Source organism: Martes martes (genome assembly GCF_963455335.1).
Source record: "Martes martes genome assembly, chromosome: 10".
Lineage (NCBI taxonomy): Eukaryota > Metazoa > Chordata > Mammalia > Carnivora > Mustelidae > Martes > Martes martes.
Window position 1 is genome coordinate 21,418,253 of NC_137898.1, and position 17,956 is coordinate 21,436,208.

The 17,956-nt window shown below is 43.0% G+C and overlaps 1 protein-coding gene across 1 annotated transcript in view; it reads right to left on the reverse strand.

The window, feature by feature from the left end:
• Positions 1 to 17,956, reverse strand: part of EXT2 (exostosin glycosyltransferase 2) — a 139,511-nt gene that overhangs the window by 42,597 nt on the left and 78,958 nt on the right. The window contains exon 9 of the mRNA XM_080817786.1: positions 4,779 to 4,968. Within this exon, the coding sequence (XP_080673912.1) occupies positions 4,779 to 4,968 (190 nt within the window). The remainder of the gene's footprint in view (positions 1 to 4,778; positions 4,969 to 17,956) is intronic.

Here is a 17,956-nt window from a genome sequence, read left to right on the forward strand (position 1 = left end):
GCCATGTAGACCTGGCACATTACTCTGGCAAACCAGTGGCATGCCCCCAGCTTGCACCTTCCGTATCCACTTTTAGATAACCAGGACCCCTGCCAATAACCCTCCAGAATGGAGACAATGGAGCGCACAAATGAGACAAAAAGAACACGGAACCTTGTCCGTGCTAATCTCACAAAGTAACAAACAATTTTGCAATATGTACAGAAAACAGGCTGGCTGCCTTGGTTAAGAATGAATCACTACCCTGGATGGGATCTGGACTTTCACTTGGCGCATGGGTACAGCATGCTCCACCCATAGACGGCTTTCCACAACTGTCACCTAGCTATCCGAAGAATTACCGAGACAATATCCACAGAGAACTAACTTGCCCTTGCCCTGTAAAGTCTTTCATGGACAAGTCTGAGGGAATGATGAAGGTCAAAGAGGATGATGTGGGGCGAAGATGGACATGGGACCGCCCGTCCCTGTTCTAAGTTAGGCACGGGTAGCCAAAAGTCAGCCAGGGCAGAAGCCGTCTCCACCTCCCCGGCCAGCTGTCTAGGCACTGTCGTCACAACACAGGCCTCTAAAGAGAACTCCCAGTTTTTTGTTTTCACATTTTCAAATAAAATAGGCCTCCAAGAAAGGGAACTACCATTTTCTTGGGCTTCCGCATGCCTTCTGTGTAGGGCAGAAATCAAAAATATGCATTATAATTACTCTCTGCCTTAAAGTAGGTAATTCTGATATAGGATGCTGAATGTTTAAAAAATTAGGACAGAAGCATGAGAAAAATGTGGGTGAGAAAAAAAAGAACATTTCCCCCCCTTTCCATTAGTATTTTCAAAAGAACAGATTTACTGTCCTGTCTCTCTTTGAGCCCCTGACAAGGACCTAGTTCTTCTACATAAGCCTGAATCAGAGAACGGACAAAGCGTGATGATTTTCTTACTGTTGAGTGGTAATCTAAGTGGGTACAGTGGGCCTTGGTGCAAGGGACATGAGCTTCGGATCCACGGAGACCTGTGCTCATTTCTGGCTCTACACTTGCAGTTTTCCAATTCAGGCAAATTACATGAATTGTAATTTTTACAAAAATGAGTTTCATTTTTGTAAAACGGGAATAAGAACAGTGTCCTTGTAGGTTTTCCAGAAGGACGAGATAATACTCAGCACAGCTCCTGTTCATGGGATTTAAAAGGTGTTTAATACACGCCTATAAAAACAGCGTATCATTTTTATCTTCATAAATGGGTTCTTTTAAGTCTCATGGACCTCACTTCTCTCCTGACAGCCTGTAGAGGTGTAGACAGGAGGCTATGAGGTGGCCCCTTGGGATGAAGAAGGACACAGTTCATAGCTAGAGACCTTCGGGCTCTAATTCCATTGCTGAGGCCAAATGGGTCTCTTTTTTCCTTACTCCTTCTAAATTCTAAGTGAAACTCTAAATTCTAAATGAGTTCAAAGAAAGACAGTGTGGCCTTGTACCTTATGTCTCATCCTGTGAATCTGTGGCGGGCAAAATAAAACTGTCACCTTCCATCCACACAAAGCAGTCTGAAAAACAGAGGTTTTTTAAACACATTGCTGAATTTATGAAAAACAAACAGCTGAGCCAGGTGACCTGATAACTTCACAGTCAGGAACTTCAGTCTAGCTCGAAGGAGAAAAAGAACTCCTTGTGTTCAGGATTTTTTTAAAATGTGTATTGATTAACGGTTTTCTCCATGCTGGATGCCAAGAAAGATGCGAGCAAAGAGAATTTCTCCTCCAACTTGGCAAAGCTACTATAAAATGATGAGGACGACTGAAGATGACCCCAAGCCCATCCTGGCAATCTCTGTCACAAATACAACCACAGACCAATGAAATAAATGGTCAGATTACCTCTGTACCAACCTCAAGCTCACTTCAGGAATGCTCGGGCTGCTTGGTGTAGAGCGGATTCACATGATTGTAATTCCCCACAGTCCCTGAATTCGGCTCAAAAGCAAGGTGGCTGTGGCTTCTACTTCTCTGTTGCCTCCTCTGGGATGACCATCGTGACTCACTCGGCCCATCCCCTCCTGCCTGCTAACAACTAGGAAAGTCATAATCTGAAGCCGGGGAGCTCCTGAGGTCAATTCAAATTTAACACTGAAATCAGCTAAAACAGAAGCCTGAGTTAAACCTATCTGAAACGTACAATGTAATCGCTTCCTTCACAGGGAGGCCAGGGGCCAAGCCAAACAACCTCTATATCCATCAAGTTTGGAAATTGAAGAGTTGGGGAGGAGGAAGGCAGTGGCTTGCCTTTTTTTTCTGACAGAGCTCAAAACCAATGTGACGAAAGCTCACTGGAAATTTCTATTGCCTACTCTAAGTATTTACTTAAAGTTCAAACCCAGCAATTTAGACTTAAATGTAACCAAAAAGAAAAAAGTATTTGGTTGGAGAGTGGAAAAAAAAAAAAAAAAGGCGGTAGGGGGGTGGGATTTCTGCCTGCATTAACCCTCCCAGCAGCAGACATGTTCACCACAATATTTATTTTAGTAAATGTAGAGAAAGTGAAAAACATCACTTTTGCCTCTAGTATTTCAAAGCCTTGGACTTACTTTTTAAAAAATATATACACTACTAATGCCATACATACAGATTCAGATGGCTTTGCTGGCATGAAGGCCAGAGCTGACAGCCCCATTTACCAACTGAACAAACACCCCACAGAAGATTAAACATGGTTCGTGCTCTCCCCAAACAACCACCCCGCCAGAGCCCGAGCAGAGACCTAAAAACCACTGCTGGAAAAAAAAGCTGGTTCAGTCTCTAAACGTGTCAAAACTGGGGCCTCGTCACTTGAGGGCTCGCTTTCCTCCCTAGAGCCAAAAATATTTCAAAAATAAACTAAGCTCCTGGTCATAAAATTAACCGCTACATCTTAGCAGGGTCTACCAAAAATTAAAACTGAACACCCAGCTCCAAAACCGAGGTTTGCGCTCGTGCTTCCTGTCACCCCCGTGTCAGCACTTTGACCAAGAAGGCAGAAAACGATTCCTGCCTTCTCGCTATCCCCGATGATACCTGCCCAAAAGAAGGGACTTGAATTCACAATAAACCATTCACCTGAAGCCCAAAGTGGCCAGCCAGGTTTCGTAAGGAAGGAGAGGCCCCTTCTGCATGTAGCTCTGCCCCTCTGGGCGGGTGGGCTGCTGATGGGCTCCCTCGGAAAGCGGGCGGCCTCCGTGTGCAGGATTGGACGCACGAGTGGGAATGCAGCATGACGCAATGGCCTATTCCAGATCCCAGGAGGGCCACACAGCCCTCCTTCTCAAAATGTGACTCATCCTTTTTAAGCCAGAGACCAACGAGCAGCACCAAGCTGTCCGATCCACTTCTCTCTGGGCAAGACATGGGCCGTGGCCCTCTCCGTGGCCCTCCCTGTGGCCCTCTCTGTGGCCCTCCCCCGCACAGCTCCTGTTTATCTCTGCCTTTCCTTTCCTTCCTGTCCACTTCGGCCTTCTCCCCTGCTCCTTTTTTCCTTCTACCCCTTTCTTTCTCCTTTTTAAAGAGTCAAATAAATGAAACAAACAAACAAAAATCCAGGAAACTAGATGTTGGAGAGAAACAAACTTGGCATGAAAAGACAGTTAATGAGAAAAAGCACTGCTCTCTGGAGTATAAAACAGGGCCTTCATTTAAAGTAGCTATTTTGTTTACTTAAATGATGGCTCCCTGAATAGAGAGAAAGCGTATGATTCTCTCAAGAGAACAAAAATCCCACTAAGGAAGATTTCTTAAATGTCTCAGGAGGAACTAAAGAATTTTCCTGGGGCAAATTCTGATTTGCCTAACAGACAGCAAATGTTCTTCTTGCAGCCTAAATTAGAGATCTACTACTGGTAGTTTCCAAAGTAGACTATCCCAACTTCAGTATTACCAATTAAAAGGGAATAGCCATAAAAAGTGCAGATACTACTGTCAGGCAATAAACTAGACCTTATCGGTGATAGTGGTGCACATTACAAACTTCAAACTCATTCCTTGCTCTAATCCATCAGAAACTTCCTGGCTTTAATAGGCTATAAAGGGCAGGAGCTTTGAAGTCCCTGGGATTAGGATCAGTAATAGACAGACTGAATGAGAAACTAAATGCAGGTGGAACATACTCTATGCGTCCTGAACGAAAAACAAATCCAATTAATCAAACAGTCCTCAGCCCGAGCTGCCAGCACCAGCCAGCAGTGCACAGGGGTGGCCAAGGCAAGGGACAAAGCGATTAAGGATGGACCAATGGGAACCTGAGTGAGCGCTCACTTTAAGGAACTGATTCGAAGCCTGAAGAGGGCCTGCTCTGCTGACTTGCCCAATGGAAAGTGAAGCCATCCTTTTTTTTTTTTTTTTTTTTTTCCTGAAGCAAAGTGCAGTATCAGAGCCCAGATAAGGAAGGAGAAAACTAATGCCTTTTAAACTGAGTTTTCATGTAAACAATCAGCTGAGATGGCTAAGGGAAGCTGAGCTCTGTTTTCCCAAGGCTGCTGGCCTTTGATCCCACTGATTCCTAAGCTCTCAAACACTTGTGGCTACAGCGCATGCCATGGGCTTGGGGTTAAATGGGCCACCCCAGAACAAGAATGAGATGACTGAGAAAACTGGGGTCATGCTGCCTCAGAAATGGCATTGTTGTTGACAAAGCAGGACAACTCATTTAAACCTGAGGACGCCAATAATTTGGCCATCCAAAAACCAATCCAGCTGAGAGCTGTGCTAACACCCAAACCAGGCCTTTCCTGAACATACCATTTTCCCACTCTTCTTACCTTCTGGGGGGTTTTTATTCTGGTTATTCCAGACGACCAGCAGCTTGGATAGACTGGGCACCTTGGACACCTCGGTGATGACCCGGAAGAGGCTCTCCACTCGGTCATAGGTGAGGACGATGGCGGTGAAACCTTGCGACTGTGGCGGGATCAGCGGGAGGAAGAGTGGGTTGCTCACGCTGCTCCACTTCTGCAAGGCAACAGGTTCATGTGGGTCAGCGAAGGATCTAGTCACCATGGGGCTGATCTCTTTTGCAATGTTGTCCATAAACCAGGACATGGGAGATTTGGTGGCTTTAACATGACCAACCCAAAAGCTAAAGCAACTCTTCGGTCTTCTCTTCCCCAAAACTTGTATGACTCTCTTTAATTAACTTGAGCTCTGAGGTCACCCAAGTAGGAGCAGGGAATTTTTGTAGCTGAGAAGAGATATCTAGTTAAACACAGCAGATTAAACACGTACATTGAGCTCCAGTCTCTCCTCAAGCCAACTCAAGGGACAGTAGATACAAAGTACAAATGGACAATGACAGTGAAATGAGAGAAGACACAACAGGGGACGAGCAGTATCGACCGGCTTCATAAAGACTAGAGGGACCAGAGAAGTAGTAATAGAGCAGGAGAATGAGGGCAAAAGCTAAGTAACCACGCAGAGGGGCCAACAAAGGAACCAAGTCCAAACCACTGAACCCCACAAAGGCTCAGAAATCAGCTCAGCAGGAACCTGGGGTAAGAGGAAGGGCAGGGCTGAAAACAGGAAGACTGGTTAAAAATATGTATAAGGAGCAAAAGAGACCCAGATCCACAAACCTCTGCTTCACCCAGCCACTCAGCCAGAAAACTCCTCTTGCTGCCTACCCCTACAGGAGGGCAGAGGCCTATTCTCTGAGGAAATGAAGCTCTGGGCATGGAAACATGGCCACAGCAGAGAGGAAAACTCCGGTCAAAGTCTATCTTGGGAACGATGAGCCACCTGGCCTTCTTCCCCTCCAAGTCCCCAGACACTGGCGGCCACGGGCCTAGATTCCCCCTCCACCATTGGACAGTGACGCCCTAAGCGCAGGAGGCTTGCCCTCGCACCCAGAGCTGCCTTCCAGTCAGGTTTTCAGTGCTTCCCTGGTAGTCATGAACAGATCCTAGAATCACAGTCGTCTCAAGAACATCTTCAGCATAATGACAGAAACCAAACAAACAAACAGAAAAACAGGAGCTCAGAGGAAACAAGAGACAACAGAAGAAGCAGAAGGAAATTAAAACAACATCAATGACAAATTATATTCTCAGGAAGAAAATTTTATCCACGAAATAAGAATAAGCTGCTATTTTTATTTTAAAAGATCTATCAAAGAACAGGAAAGAACTCTTGGACATTAAAAATAGGATGGCTTAATTAAAAAAAAAAAAAAGCAGGATTAAAGAAAAAGGTAATCTATTCCAGTCTCATGAACAAAAAGGCAAAGATGAAAAACAGCTCAGAGAAGATGAGAAAATCCAGGAGGTCCAACATCCACCCAATAGGAGGTTCCTGAAAAAGAAAACAGAATACAGAAGAAACAAGACTATCAAAGAAATTAAATAAATTCTTGGGACAAAAGATAGAAATGACATGAATTTTCAGATTGGAAAGGCCCAAAGTAATTTGCACATTGAGTCTGGGAAAAAAAAAAAAAGACAAAAAGCAAAACAATAGAAAACCTATCAAAGCACATCATTTCTGACACTGTGAATAAAGAGCATGAATATACAAAATGCCTAAATCTAGGTGATGAGTTCTAGGTGTGAGTTCACTGTACATTCTTGCAACTTCTCTGTAAGTTCAAAATTTTCTCAAAATCAGGTTTAAAAAGTAATGAAGGAAATTCAATTTCTTTGCTATCATTAAAACATTAAGTACATTTCAATGCGGTGATACAAGCAAAAATATTTTTGTACTGATAATAAGATTGTTAAAACATTTTCATATTTTTAAACAGCTTTTTTGAGATATAATTAAATGGTTTTGGTATATTATGTAAATTTTTTAAAAACTGTGGTAAAATATAATGTGAAACTTGCATTTTAGTCATTTTTAAGTATACAGTTCAGTGGTGTGAATTACCTTCACATTCGTATGTTATTATGTGAAAAGCCCAGGACCAAACTTCATCTCTGCTAGAAGGTGGCTAGACACGAAACATCCTACTGTTATTCTGGCCGCTTAGTCTCCCGTCCTCTGGGATTCCCAAGGTCCCCCATCAGCCTCACCCTTATCACTGATGGACACCCATCACCACATAGAGGACAACAGCTGTTTGCCAGATGTAACAGTGTGGGACAGGAAATGTACACAAACACATGGAATACACATGGGATGGGAACTCAAAGAGACTGAACGGGATTCCAGGAGTCCTAATGTAATCAGGATATTAAAGCCAAAATGTCCACAACAGACCATAATTAGATTTCACAGCCGTGAGACACAATAAGAAAGGCTGACTTTGTTTCCATGACCTCATGCTTTGACTTTAAGCTGCAGTGTCAGGAACGTACCTAGATTTTAGCACTGGTACCCTAGCATCTCATCACAATGGTAGGAACCCCTTTTAGTTATCTACCCCAAAGCTTATTTCTCATACCTTCCTGACCTTTATGGAAACGAAGTCAGTAAGCAGCCCTGAGCTTCAGTCACATTTAACTCCGAAAGTGCAGTCTCTCCGCCGTCACCATCCCAGCCCGCTCATTCACTCCTCCCCACACAGTACTCTCTTATGCTTGGAAAACACCATTTTAAATGAAAAAGACACAAAAGCCGAGTTTCTGAGGTGCTGGAATATGTGTGAAAGCTTTACTGAGCATCTAAGTGTCAGGCCCCAGGCGCTATGTGTCATATCTCATCTGAGCAGCACAACAACCCCCAAGCCAGATACGGTTATTCTCGTTTTACAGAAGATCAAACTGTAGGCTTAAACATAGTGAATGATGCCTAATCATTTGCTTCACCAGTCAAAAAAAGAAAGGGAGAAAGAAAGTCAGAAAGGAAGGGAGGGAAGAGAGAATGACGTGATGATGTTTATGGTCCGGCTTCCAAACACCATGGTGGAGGCCCATGGCCCACCCTCACACCCTCCTGCCCTGAGTCCCAGGTAGGCACCGCCATTTTGTGAACTCTGGAAACCGGAACTATGGGGAACGCCAGAGTTTATTACTTCTAACTCTTCTCTGAGACAAAAATGCTGGAAGTACTTTACCCTTGATAATCACATGTGGGCCAATAAGCAAGAGACCACTATGACTTCAGAAGGTACGTGGAATAAAACTCACCGAATATATAACACTGACACAAAGGAAACACATAAATTTAAAAAGGTAAATATGCCTCTAATGCAGAAGGAAAAACTATTAAAACTCCAACAAAATGGGGTCTGTTCTTCGGGAGAAGTGGGGAATGCCAACACACTTGAATGCCTGTATGACATTAAAAGGAGAGGAAAGTTCCCTGAGAGACGCGAAGCTTGGTTTCAGAAAATGAATCCCTTGGAATTTCAATGGAGGCACCCCCTGAAGGGCACCACAGCTCTGATTTCAAGGCACTGCCAGGAGAAGGAACCAGAGTCTCTGGCAAGATGACCGATCTGTTCTCATCCTGTTTGCCAGCTCCGTCTGGGATTCCGATGACTGTGGAAGGGGAGGAGGGGAGGTAGGAACGGGTGGGTGGGAAGCAGACAGTTACTTGTCTTGGTGCTCAGTTATTCCACACTCCTCACTTGCATACCAGATAGGGCGTGAAAACTGGGGAAGCAGAAAGGCAGCATCAAGGGGAGACAGGAGGCAAAGGAGCATAACAAGGTTTGAAATACCAACACTTCCCATAAAAGACAGACGTTGAGATGAACACAGACGTAACACAGAAGCCACTGAGCATCTGTTTCCTAGGACACAGGCCTGGTGCTCTACTGCAGGATGTGCCGACGGGGTGGAGGCAAATGACTTCAAACAGTGAGTCGGCACATTTGGGGTCAGTTTGGGAATCACGTGTCCTTAACATAATTTCAGGCTCTTTCACTTACCAGCTGTGTGACCTGGGCGAAATACTTAACCTCTCTTGCACCTCAGTGTCCATAACTGCGATAATAACTACTACTTTTCCAGATATGAGATATAATAATGATAATAATTTCTAATAATGTTAATTAACATTTCTTAATTATTATTTCTTAACAAGCCGGAAGTTGTTAATAAAAGTAAACAGTTAGTAGATGGAAAGTACCTCACACTACAAGCACGTCTGGTAAATGGTCGCCCATGGCTGATCTTGTGGCAGTAACCATTTCTCTGGGCTTTAATTTCCACAGTTCCTACAAGTGGGAGGGCAACCATGAGGTCTCTTCCAGCAACAAGTTTGAATGACTTGTTGACTTATCATGACTTGACCTTATCATGCTTCAGGGTCCTAGTTTATCTGGATTCTCTACCTCTATTTCCTCTCCAAATACATTGTTTTTATTTTCACAGTTTCCTCTTTTCCTTCCTGTTCTTTATATTTTATCTCGAGAGCTCCAAGACAGCAAGAACCGTAACTGTTACAACAGCTTGTACCTAGCCAGTGCCTAGCACCACTCAATAAAAACCTGTTCAAGAATGGGTAAGTTAAACCCCAATGACCCAGGTCATGCTCTTTCTGTCCTCTTTATGTATGGATGTGAACAGGTGAGGTACACTCAAATAAGGGATGTCATGAGTTCTGAACGTAATTTCTAACTTAGTTCACTCATTTGAAAGCACTTACTGAGAACCTCAGTGGGCCAGCTCTTCTGAAGAAGGGATGGGGATAGTCCACAGAGAGCTTGCATTTAGACCCTGCCACGTACTAGTTCTGTGACGTGTAAAGCTCCTCCTGTGTTGATTTCCTCATCTGCAAAACGGGGACCATGATGGTACCCGTCTCCTGGGGCGATGTGACAAATGAGGTCGGCCCATGAGCAATGAGCGCTCAGCACAGAGCTCCATGAACCGTACTTTAAACCTAAACACAAAATCATCCAGCTCTCTCCATTCGTATTCTTCTTGCCTGCCAAAACACCGGTGTCACCAATTCAACAATCATCCCTACCGATCGTATTTCTAGTGCATTTCCTGAGCTCATACTATTCGCCTGGAAGAGTCTCACGGATGCCGAGACAAACACAGCCTTCCCCCTCAACATGCTCGTCATCTGGTGGGGAGGACAGCTCAGTGAGATAACCAGCCCTGACACAGGTATTCCAGTCCTGTGGGAACGTAAAGGTCTACACGGCGGCCTCGGCCCCCCTGGAGGAGATGAGGAGGGCCCGCTGCGTCGGCCCAGCGTCAGCCGGCGAGTGCTGGCGAACCGAGTGAGCAGTCTTGCTAAGACCCGTTCACCAGACCCGGAGAGAAGGAAGGAGAGCGGAAATGAGAGCGACCGGCCAGGCAGGCCAAGGCCACAGCGTGAAAAGCCTCGAATGGGGGAAGGTTTTGTAAGTCACGTGATTAGCTTTCCGTGGATTTCTTTCGTAACTTTCTCTTCCCGAGTATTGTTTTTCCGATAAGTGAAAACGGCTAACTTTATGTTCTATTTCAAAAGGTCAGAAAGAGGAAATGCTGATCTGCAGCTAGCTTTCTGTGCCAATTGCTTTTCCCCTCCTCGAACATAATCCCATTTGCCCTTGGAGCACAGTGACGGCGTGGAGAAAGGCAGCTTTAATTGGGGTATGCGCCTTCACACAGACACTCCACTCCACTGGGGTAAGGTCAACAAACTAACCCCCAGAGAAAAAAACTTAGCGGAGAAGGACATTTCAGAAACAGCATTTAGTCACCTCCGAAATACCTTTAAGAGCTACCCCCTGCTGGCTGACCAAAGAGAGTGTCTACAGTCTGGGACCTCTTGACCCCACTTTCTGCAGGAAATCAAGCAAATTTAAACCTCCATAATTTACTCAAGACTCTGACTTCTGCCAGGGAAAAGGCAAACAATGCTGGCAATTAACTCCGTTGCCTGATTAGATCTCCATCATGGCAAGACCGGGCATGAAACCAGGCACCCAGCGCTGGTGACCTGAAAAAAAGGCGAAACCCACTTATTACAGCTGCACCGTCTGCAACATGGCTATCGATACCACTCTCAAACCTACACAGTGCAACTGTTCACTCAAAGATGGGAGGAGAAGTATGCATCATTCTGCCAGAATACTGGCAGTTGGCCAAAATACCTTGTCCATCTCTCGCCCATCCTCCCAAGCTTCACTTCTCACTCCCACAACAGATATTCATTATAGAAGCTTCAATAAGAAATCCAGATTGTTCAACTGCAGTCACATAAAAGCAATCCACAGTAGCTACGACAACTGTCAGGTCACAATCCCAGCTTTTGTATTGCTTATTCTGGAAAGCTCTGGTGAATGAGTGAGCAGTGAGCAGACTAAGCAGCGAGAGAAAAAGTCGTGGGTTTGGGTTTCAAGATGCCTCAAAGAAAGGCCCTGGGAGGCTAGGCATAAAGTCAATTTGCAGGGCAAAGGTGTTCCCTCCTTCAAGAAAGAAACTCAAACTCAAACTAGGTGTGCCTTTGGCAATCTCACACAAAGAAAGTTGTCTGGACACTTCTTACAATCTTGCTTTCCCTTTTTTTTTTTTTTTTCGGTTGAAAGGTAGCCCTATATGAGCTTAACCAAAACCATTCTAGCCAAGGTCACCTATCATACAGACAGTGGAGGAAGATAGGAAGCAAATGGCCTTTGCTAAGCACCCTGAAATGTTCTTGCTGAACTACTCGAGAATTATAAAATCAAGAGTGAGGAAAACCACATTCCATTACCAACTAAAGGGCTCTTTCAACCAAAACCAACCAAACTCCAGACAGAAGAACTCAACCTCGAAGAAGGATGGTTCAAAAACCAATTCCTATTACGTACCATATCAGAGATTTTTTTCAAAAATGTCACCACGTATAAATTCATGTGACAAGAAGAGCACTCAGCATACCAGAATGAACCCACATTTCATTTAACTGAAGGTGTCTGCCTGAGCAGAAAAGTGAGAATTCAGAGGAGAAAGGAAGGCAGGAGAGGACAGGGTTGATACACAGAAGCTTTTGAGCCCCTGGTAATGAGGAGCCTTACCTATCCCTACCTTGATAGAAAGGGCAGCTTTCCTGCTTGTTTTGAAGTTATCAGCCCCTACCTCAATGTGGTTTCAATTATGAATTACCAGACTAAAAGGGGGGAAAAGCTTTGATTTATTCTTTTTTGCTCCAATTATGCATGATGTGTTTCCACTGAAGATTTTGAAAAGTATTTCATCATGCCTCTCATCCTGAAATGGTCAAAGGGCAAAACCAAAAGGAGTTAACCCTTCCATTTCTCCTCTAGGTTCAAACAGACTCCCTACCCATGGATCCTGGGCAGGGCCTCTGAAGCAAACCAAGCCAGGAAAGGGTTAAGCATTAGCATCATATTACTAACGTGCATAAGGGTGGTGTCCCCTGTCCAAAATGGTGAGATGATATTTATGTTAATGGTTACTGGGAGATTTGAAAGGGGCAATCAGTAACGTGGCCCACGTTACCTTAACCATTAAGCCTCTACGGCCCCAACTACTGGCACACACACTCCACTGGGCCTGCACGGCCTTTGGAAACCGGAGAAGCACAGAGACCCAAGGCCCGTCTTCAAGCAGGCACTCTTAGATCAAGGGAGAAAAGATTCAGCAACAAGTCTGAAGTCTACTCGTTGCGTTCTACCTTTAACTCATTCCACCCATAAAAAAGAACCGGTTCTTCACATAAACAAGGATAACACCAATGGCTAGATCTCTCTGACTTCCCACTAAACAGACACATGACAGATGAAGAAAATCAAAGGCTAGAAATCCCCTTCGTGCTGCAGATTAACTAAGGGAGATAGTAAGTTATCAACTTAGAATTCCTATAACTCACTTAGAGTAATTTGTTCATAAATACATTTTCTATATGGTGGAACTGGAATGAGTCTAACCACATCTGGGTGCACCAGGAAAATAGGGACTGTGACTCGCTGACATCCAAAGAAATTGAGCCAGAGACATAACTCAGGGTCACAGGAGCATGAGGCAAAAGCGATTTCTACCATTAGTCTGCCTTTTTCTTCTAGGTAAGTTTAAGGACTTCTCTTTTTCTTTGGTGTACCTCAGTTTCATTATGATGATCCTGCTTGTGGTTTCTAGGTCTTGCCGAATCTGAGGTCTGGTATCATTCAACAGTTCTGGAAAGTTCTCAGCTACTGCCCTTTCAAAGCGCCTCTTTCCACACACTCTCTCTCTCTCTCTCTTTCCTCCTTCTGGAACTGATTAGACCTTGTCCCTCCATTCTCCACATCACTTCACTCTTCTGTCTCTTTGGGCTGCATCTGAACAATTTCTTTGAATCCAACAATATAATCTAATACAATAGTCAAAGTCCTTGAAGGTGTGTTTCTGCTGGTTCTCATGCATGATGTCTCCTCATTTCTGTATGGTCTTGTGGGTTTTAACTGTGAGCTGCTCATTTCCTTAAATACTTTATTTGTAAGAATTATATGAGACCCAGACTGAAGACGAACTGCTCAAGAGAGGGTCTGTGTCTACTTCTGCTGCTTCCTATCAATTCAGGGCCACTTCTAATGAAATTCTCCTCAGAAGGCTTATTTGGACCACACAGTTGTATGAATTCGGACCAGAAACCATGTGAAGGTGGCTTCTCACTGTAGTTATCAGCAGCAGGACCACTACAAAGCTATTTCTCTTTACCCTTTCAGTAAATATCTAGTCTTTTAGTTTCCTGGCTTCTCCAGGAAGCTCTTTTTTGAGTCCCCAACTCGCACAGGCCACAGGCTTTCCATCCCACTCCCATGTCCCACTTTCTACAGCAGAAGCTCCAGGTCATCAAACTGTGAAACTCTCCACGGCAAAAGCTGACTCTGGCTCCTACTCACCTGCCGGGAGACCTGGTTTCGCTTTGTTTTCTGACTCACTCACTTTGTGAGTCAACAAATACCTTACTTTCATGCCCGCTTGGCCAAGGGCTAACGCTGCTCTATAATACTTCATTCAGTACGTTAGCCGTTCAGTCAGGAAGATCATTAAGCGTGTCTGGTCCATCACAAAGCCAGTGACAGAAGTCTTTCTCTAGTCACACCGTCGACCTAATTATTTGCTGTTGTGTTTCTTATTTAATTGGGGTGCCAAGTTTGTGAGCAAGATAGAAACACGAACATACGGCAACATCTTCTAACAGATGGAATGATGGACTTCCGACTCCACGTCCTCTTTTATGAGATCAAATGACGGGAAGATGGCTCTTAAGTAAGTCACACTTTCTTTACCTGTAAGAATGGAGCTAAGAGAATGTTCAGTCTTGGGGTCTTACGTACTGAGCAATGGAAAACACATGATAGAGACTATCTGAAAATGGAAACAAACACAAGACCTCTGTCCTGTGAATTTCAATTTTCCCCACCAGGGTTCTACCCGCTTCCAAAATTTGTTTCCATGTGATAAAGCCTTATGTTAACAACACTTTTCTTTTTACAGTGCTAAACCACCTCCAAAATTCTTCCACATATGTTATTTCATTAAGCTCTCATAATAATCCTGCAAAGTGAGTAAAAGCCCCATTTCTCAGATAAGGATAACAAATTTCAAAGCACAAGGTCAAGTTAATAAATGGCTTTGAACCCCAAGGTTTAATTCCAAAATGTCCTTTTCAGTGGTCTTGATTAGTCCTTGGTAATCAGCCACTACGCTGCACTCTTCTCCTAAAGCAGTTATTAACCCTAAACCCGTCCTACAGATGAGCGGAGTGCTACAAAGAGAGATTCCGTAAGCAACCTCAAGTCATTGGGCTCATCACCAGGAGAGAAGGGATGAAAATGTGCAGTTCAGGAATTTCTGAGCTCTAGTTAGCTTACTGGAGACTCACAGGTTAAATCCATCTGAATGCCTCTCTGAAAATTCCAGCTATTATCTGAGTTTCAGCTACTTAAATTTTTCCTTTATATACCACTGAAATTCACATTTGGCTAAATGCCTGCCCTCTTCTGTAAAGCCAAACTACTGTCAAGAAGAGCAGGAAGGGTTGCCACTGATTGCTTTTCAGGTAGTAGAGGAAAAAGTTGACATTTCATCCTCCTCTTGGTTGGAAAGGAAGCCAATCATTTATAAGAACCCTCGTCTGGCCGCGGCTTCCATCAGTGGGATGGACAGAAGCCAGTTAAATGGCTCAACATAAGCCATATTAAAAGAATTTGGAATGAGGAAAGAGTGGGTTCCATATGCTGATGCTTTTAATAATTCATGAGTTCTATCAGTCTGCAAGTAATAAATTTCACTAAACATGTCCACGGTAAGATAGTTTTAAGATACTGTTAATCAATTAAGTGGGTGAATACAAAAAAGTAGGGGCAAAAGTAACACATCATTGATTTTTATTGGTTCCTAATTCGATATATTAAAAATAACAGTTCAGCTGCTTGATAGGTCAAAAGATTTATTTTTAGGACATGGTCTTTAAACGCATAACCATCATCCCTGGATCTGTTACTTAGTAAGTATACAACTGTAAACTCTTAAAAGTTATGCTTTAATGAAAAAACTAGTGATTTATTTGATTCAAATAAACAAGGCTGATCTATAATCTGAAGTGTTCAAGAATGTCAATGGTGCTGAAACTACCACTTCTCATGAGAGGTAATACACATTTCCAATTTCATCGGACTCTCCTATAGTTGGAATATTCTGATAGTTGGAAAGAGAGTTTCATTCTCTGGCCCAGGCATAAAAATGTTTGCTGGCCAGCTACAGTATGGAGGAAGACTTCACCAGCTTGGTCAACAGAAACTCTTGAAAAAGATGATGTTACAGCTTGTGGCATCTAAGCACAAAACACCAACACGGGTCGACCAAGAAAACCAAACCTTTTGTGTGGTTCGGAGCTGAGAGGAGTACAACACCACCATTCAAGCTGATACAATGTGGAAAGAACAACCTCTAAAATGTAGTCATTTCTGAATTCTTAATTTCTCTGGAATTCCAGTAAGGCATATGCTTTGACTACTCTGTCTTATCTCTGCTTCCTCCTGCAAAAAAAGGAAAGGCATGAACCTACAAGGGCAAAAGGAGACAAGAGTGGACAAGAATTCAACACATCTTGGGAGGTGAAACAGATGACGTTTCTTGCTATCCAACACAGAGAAATGTAGGATGAACTGTAACAAAACTTCCGAATATACAGCTGAGGCCAGGGGACATGGGAACTCCGAGGCACCAAAGATGAAAAGAAACCACAATCATGAGCTGAACACACGGGAGGGACTGGCACTGTGGAATCCTGATGAAGGCAGAGGTAGTTTGCACTAGGTGCCACACGGGTTTAAGGTCCACGCCAGAAGAGAGGGACAATGGCTTTGGGCACAGCACGTGAGGGAACTAGAAGTGGGACATACACACAAAGGCAGAATCCTTCAATAAAAAGGTGGTCCAGAATGTCATCCCCTCATAGATGGAGGCAATAAAAAACACTTATCTTTTTCAACCTGCGTTTGAGTTGGGGTGCTTCCAACGGAGATCAGCCCTCACAGAGGTTTGGGGTTTAAACAAAATCTCCATCTGTAGTATGGAAACCTCCTATGAGAATTTAATGTTAAAAAGTGATTTATCTCTTGGATAACTTTGGAACACCCAGCAGAAGCCAAAACAAACAAAGGAACAAGAACGAGCAAACCCTCTGGAGTAACATCCCCTTGCCCAGGTGGCAAAGATTACCACAGGAAACCTTACTGAAGATGAACTCACATCCCAAAATTATAAAACACACAAGGAAACAAAGCAACAAGAGCAACAGGCAGTAAAGAAAGAGAAACAACAGGAACAGACCTTACAAGAAATTTAAAAATGGATCACAGGAAAAGATCAAGAATCTCAAATAATTATAAAAGGATGAATTTTAAAATACACAGTTTTTAAAAAGATGCTATAAAAAAAAAAAACACCAGGCAGACAGATCTGAAAAATAATTAAACTGTTTCTAAAAATGACCCCTGAAACTTAAATCTCAATGGATGGGTGAAAAAGAAATCAGTCACAGCTGAAGAGAACAGCAAAATCGATGTGAAACAATTATCCAGCGTGCAGAACAGAAAGATAAAAATGTGGGAAATGTGAGGGAAGAAAAACCTGAGAGACCTAACAACAGGATGAAGGAGGTCTGACATACATTCAACAGGAAAAGGAAAGATTTGTGAAAATCACAGATAATATTCAAAGAGAAAACAATGGAGAATTTTCCAAAACTGATTAAAGACATGAACTCTCAGGTCAAAGACAAAATAATCACTCTCAAAAGCAGATAGAAAGTGGGAATTACAGCCATTCAGCAACCATTACAAAAACTGATTTGGGTGAGAAATCAGTGGAGGTGACAACCAGCCAGGCAAAGTTTGAGAAGGAGCAGGGCATGTACATGGTCTCAAAGCATTTCCCCATTTGAGATGATGCATTTGAGACATACAATTTTTGTGATATTCCACTCAAAAAGGCATAATTTGAATTTCAACAATTTTCAACTGAATGCATACATTGATACAAAAGCATGAGACAAACCCAAATCAAGAGATGTCGAAAGACATCTTACAAAATAACTAACATGTTCTCTTAAACAGTGTCAGTGTCGCGTGCAAGGCAAAGACTGAGAAGTTGTAGAGTAAGGAGACATGACAACTGGTGTAACGCATGGTCTGGCCTTTTTTTTTTTTTTTTTTTTTTTTTGCTATAATGGACATTAGGATAATTGGCAAAATCTACATAAGGTCTATAGATTAAATAATATTATATCAATGTTTATTTCAGATAACTTTGGTAACTGTACTGTAATTCTTTATGAGAAGTATTTAGGAGTAAAGGTGTGTCAGATCTGTAACTTTCAAATGGCTTAGGAGAAAAATAAATAAATATAAATGTGTACACATACACAGAGAGAGAAAAAAATAAAGGAAATATAGTAAAACGTTAACATTTGACAAATACTGTATAGCATGTACAGAAACTCTCTGTACTATTTTTGGAACTTTCAGTTTGAAATTATGTCAAAATAAAAAACAGAGAGAATTTTAGGGCTGTTTAAGCAAACAAACAAAAGGCAGAACAACATAAAGTACCAAGAGAAACAAACAAAC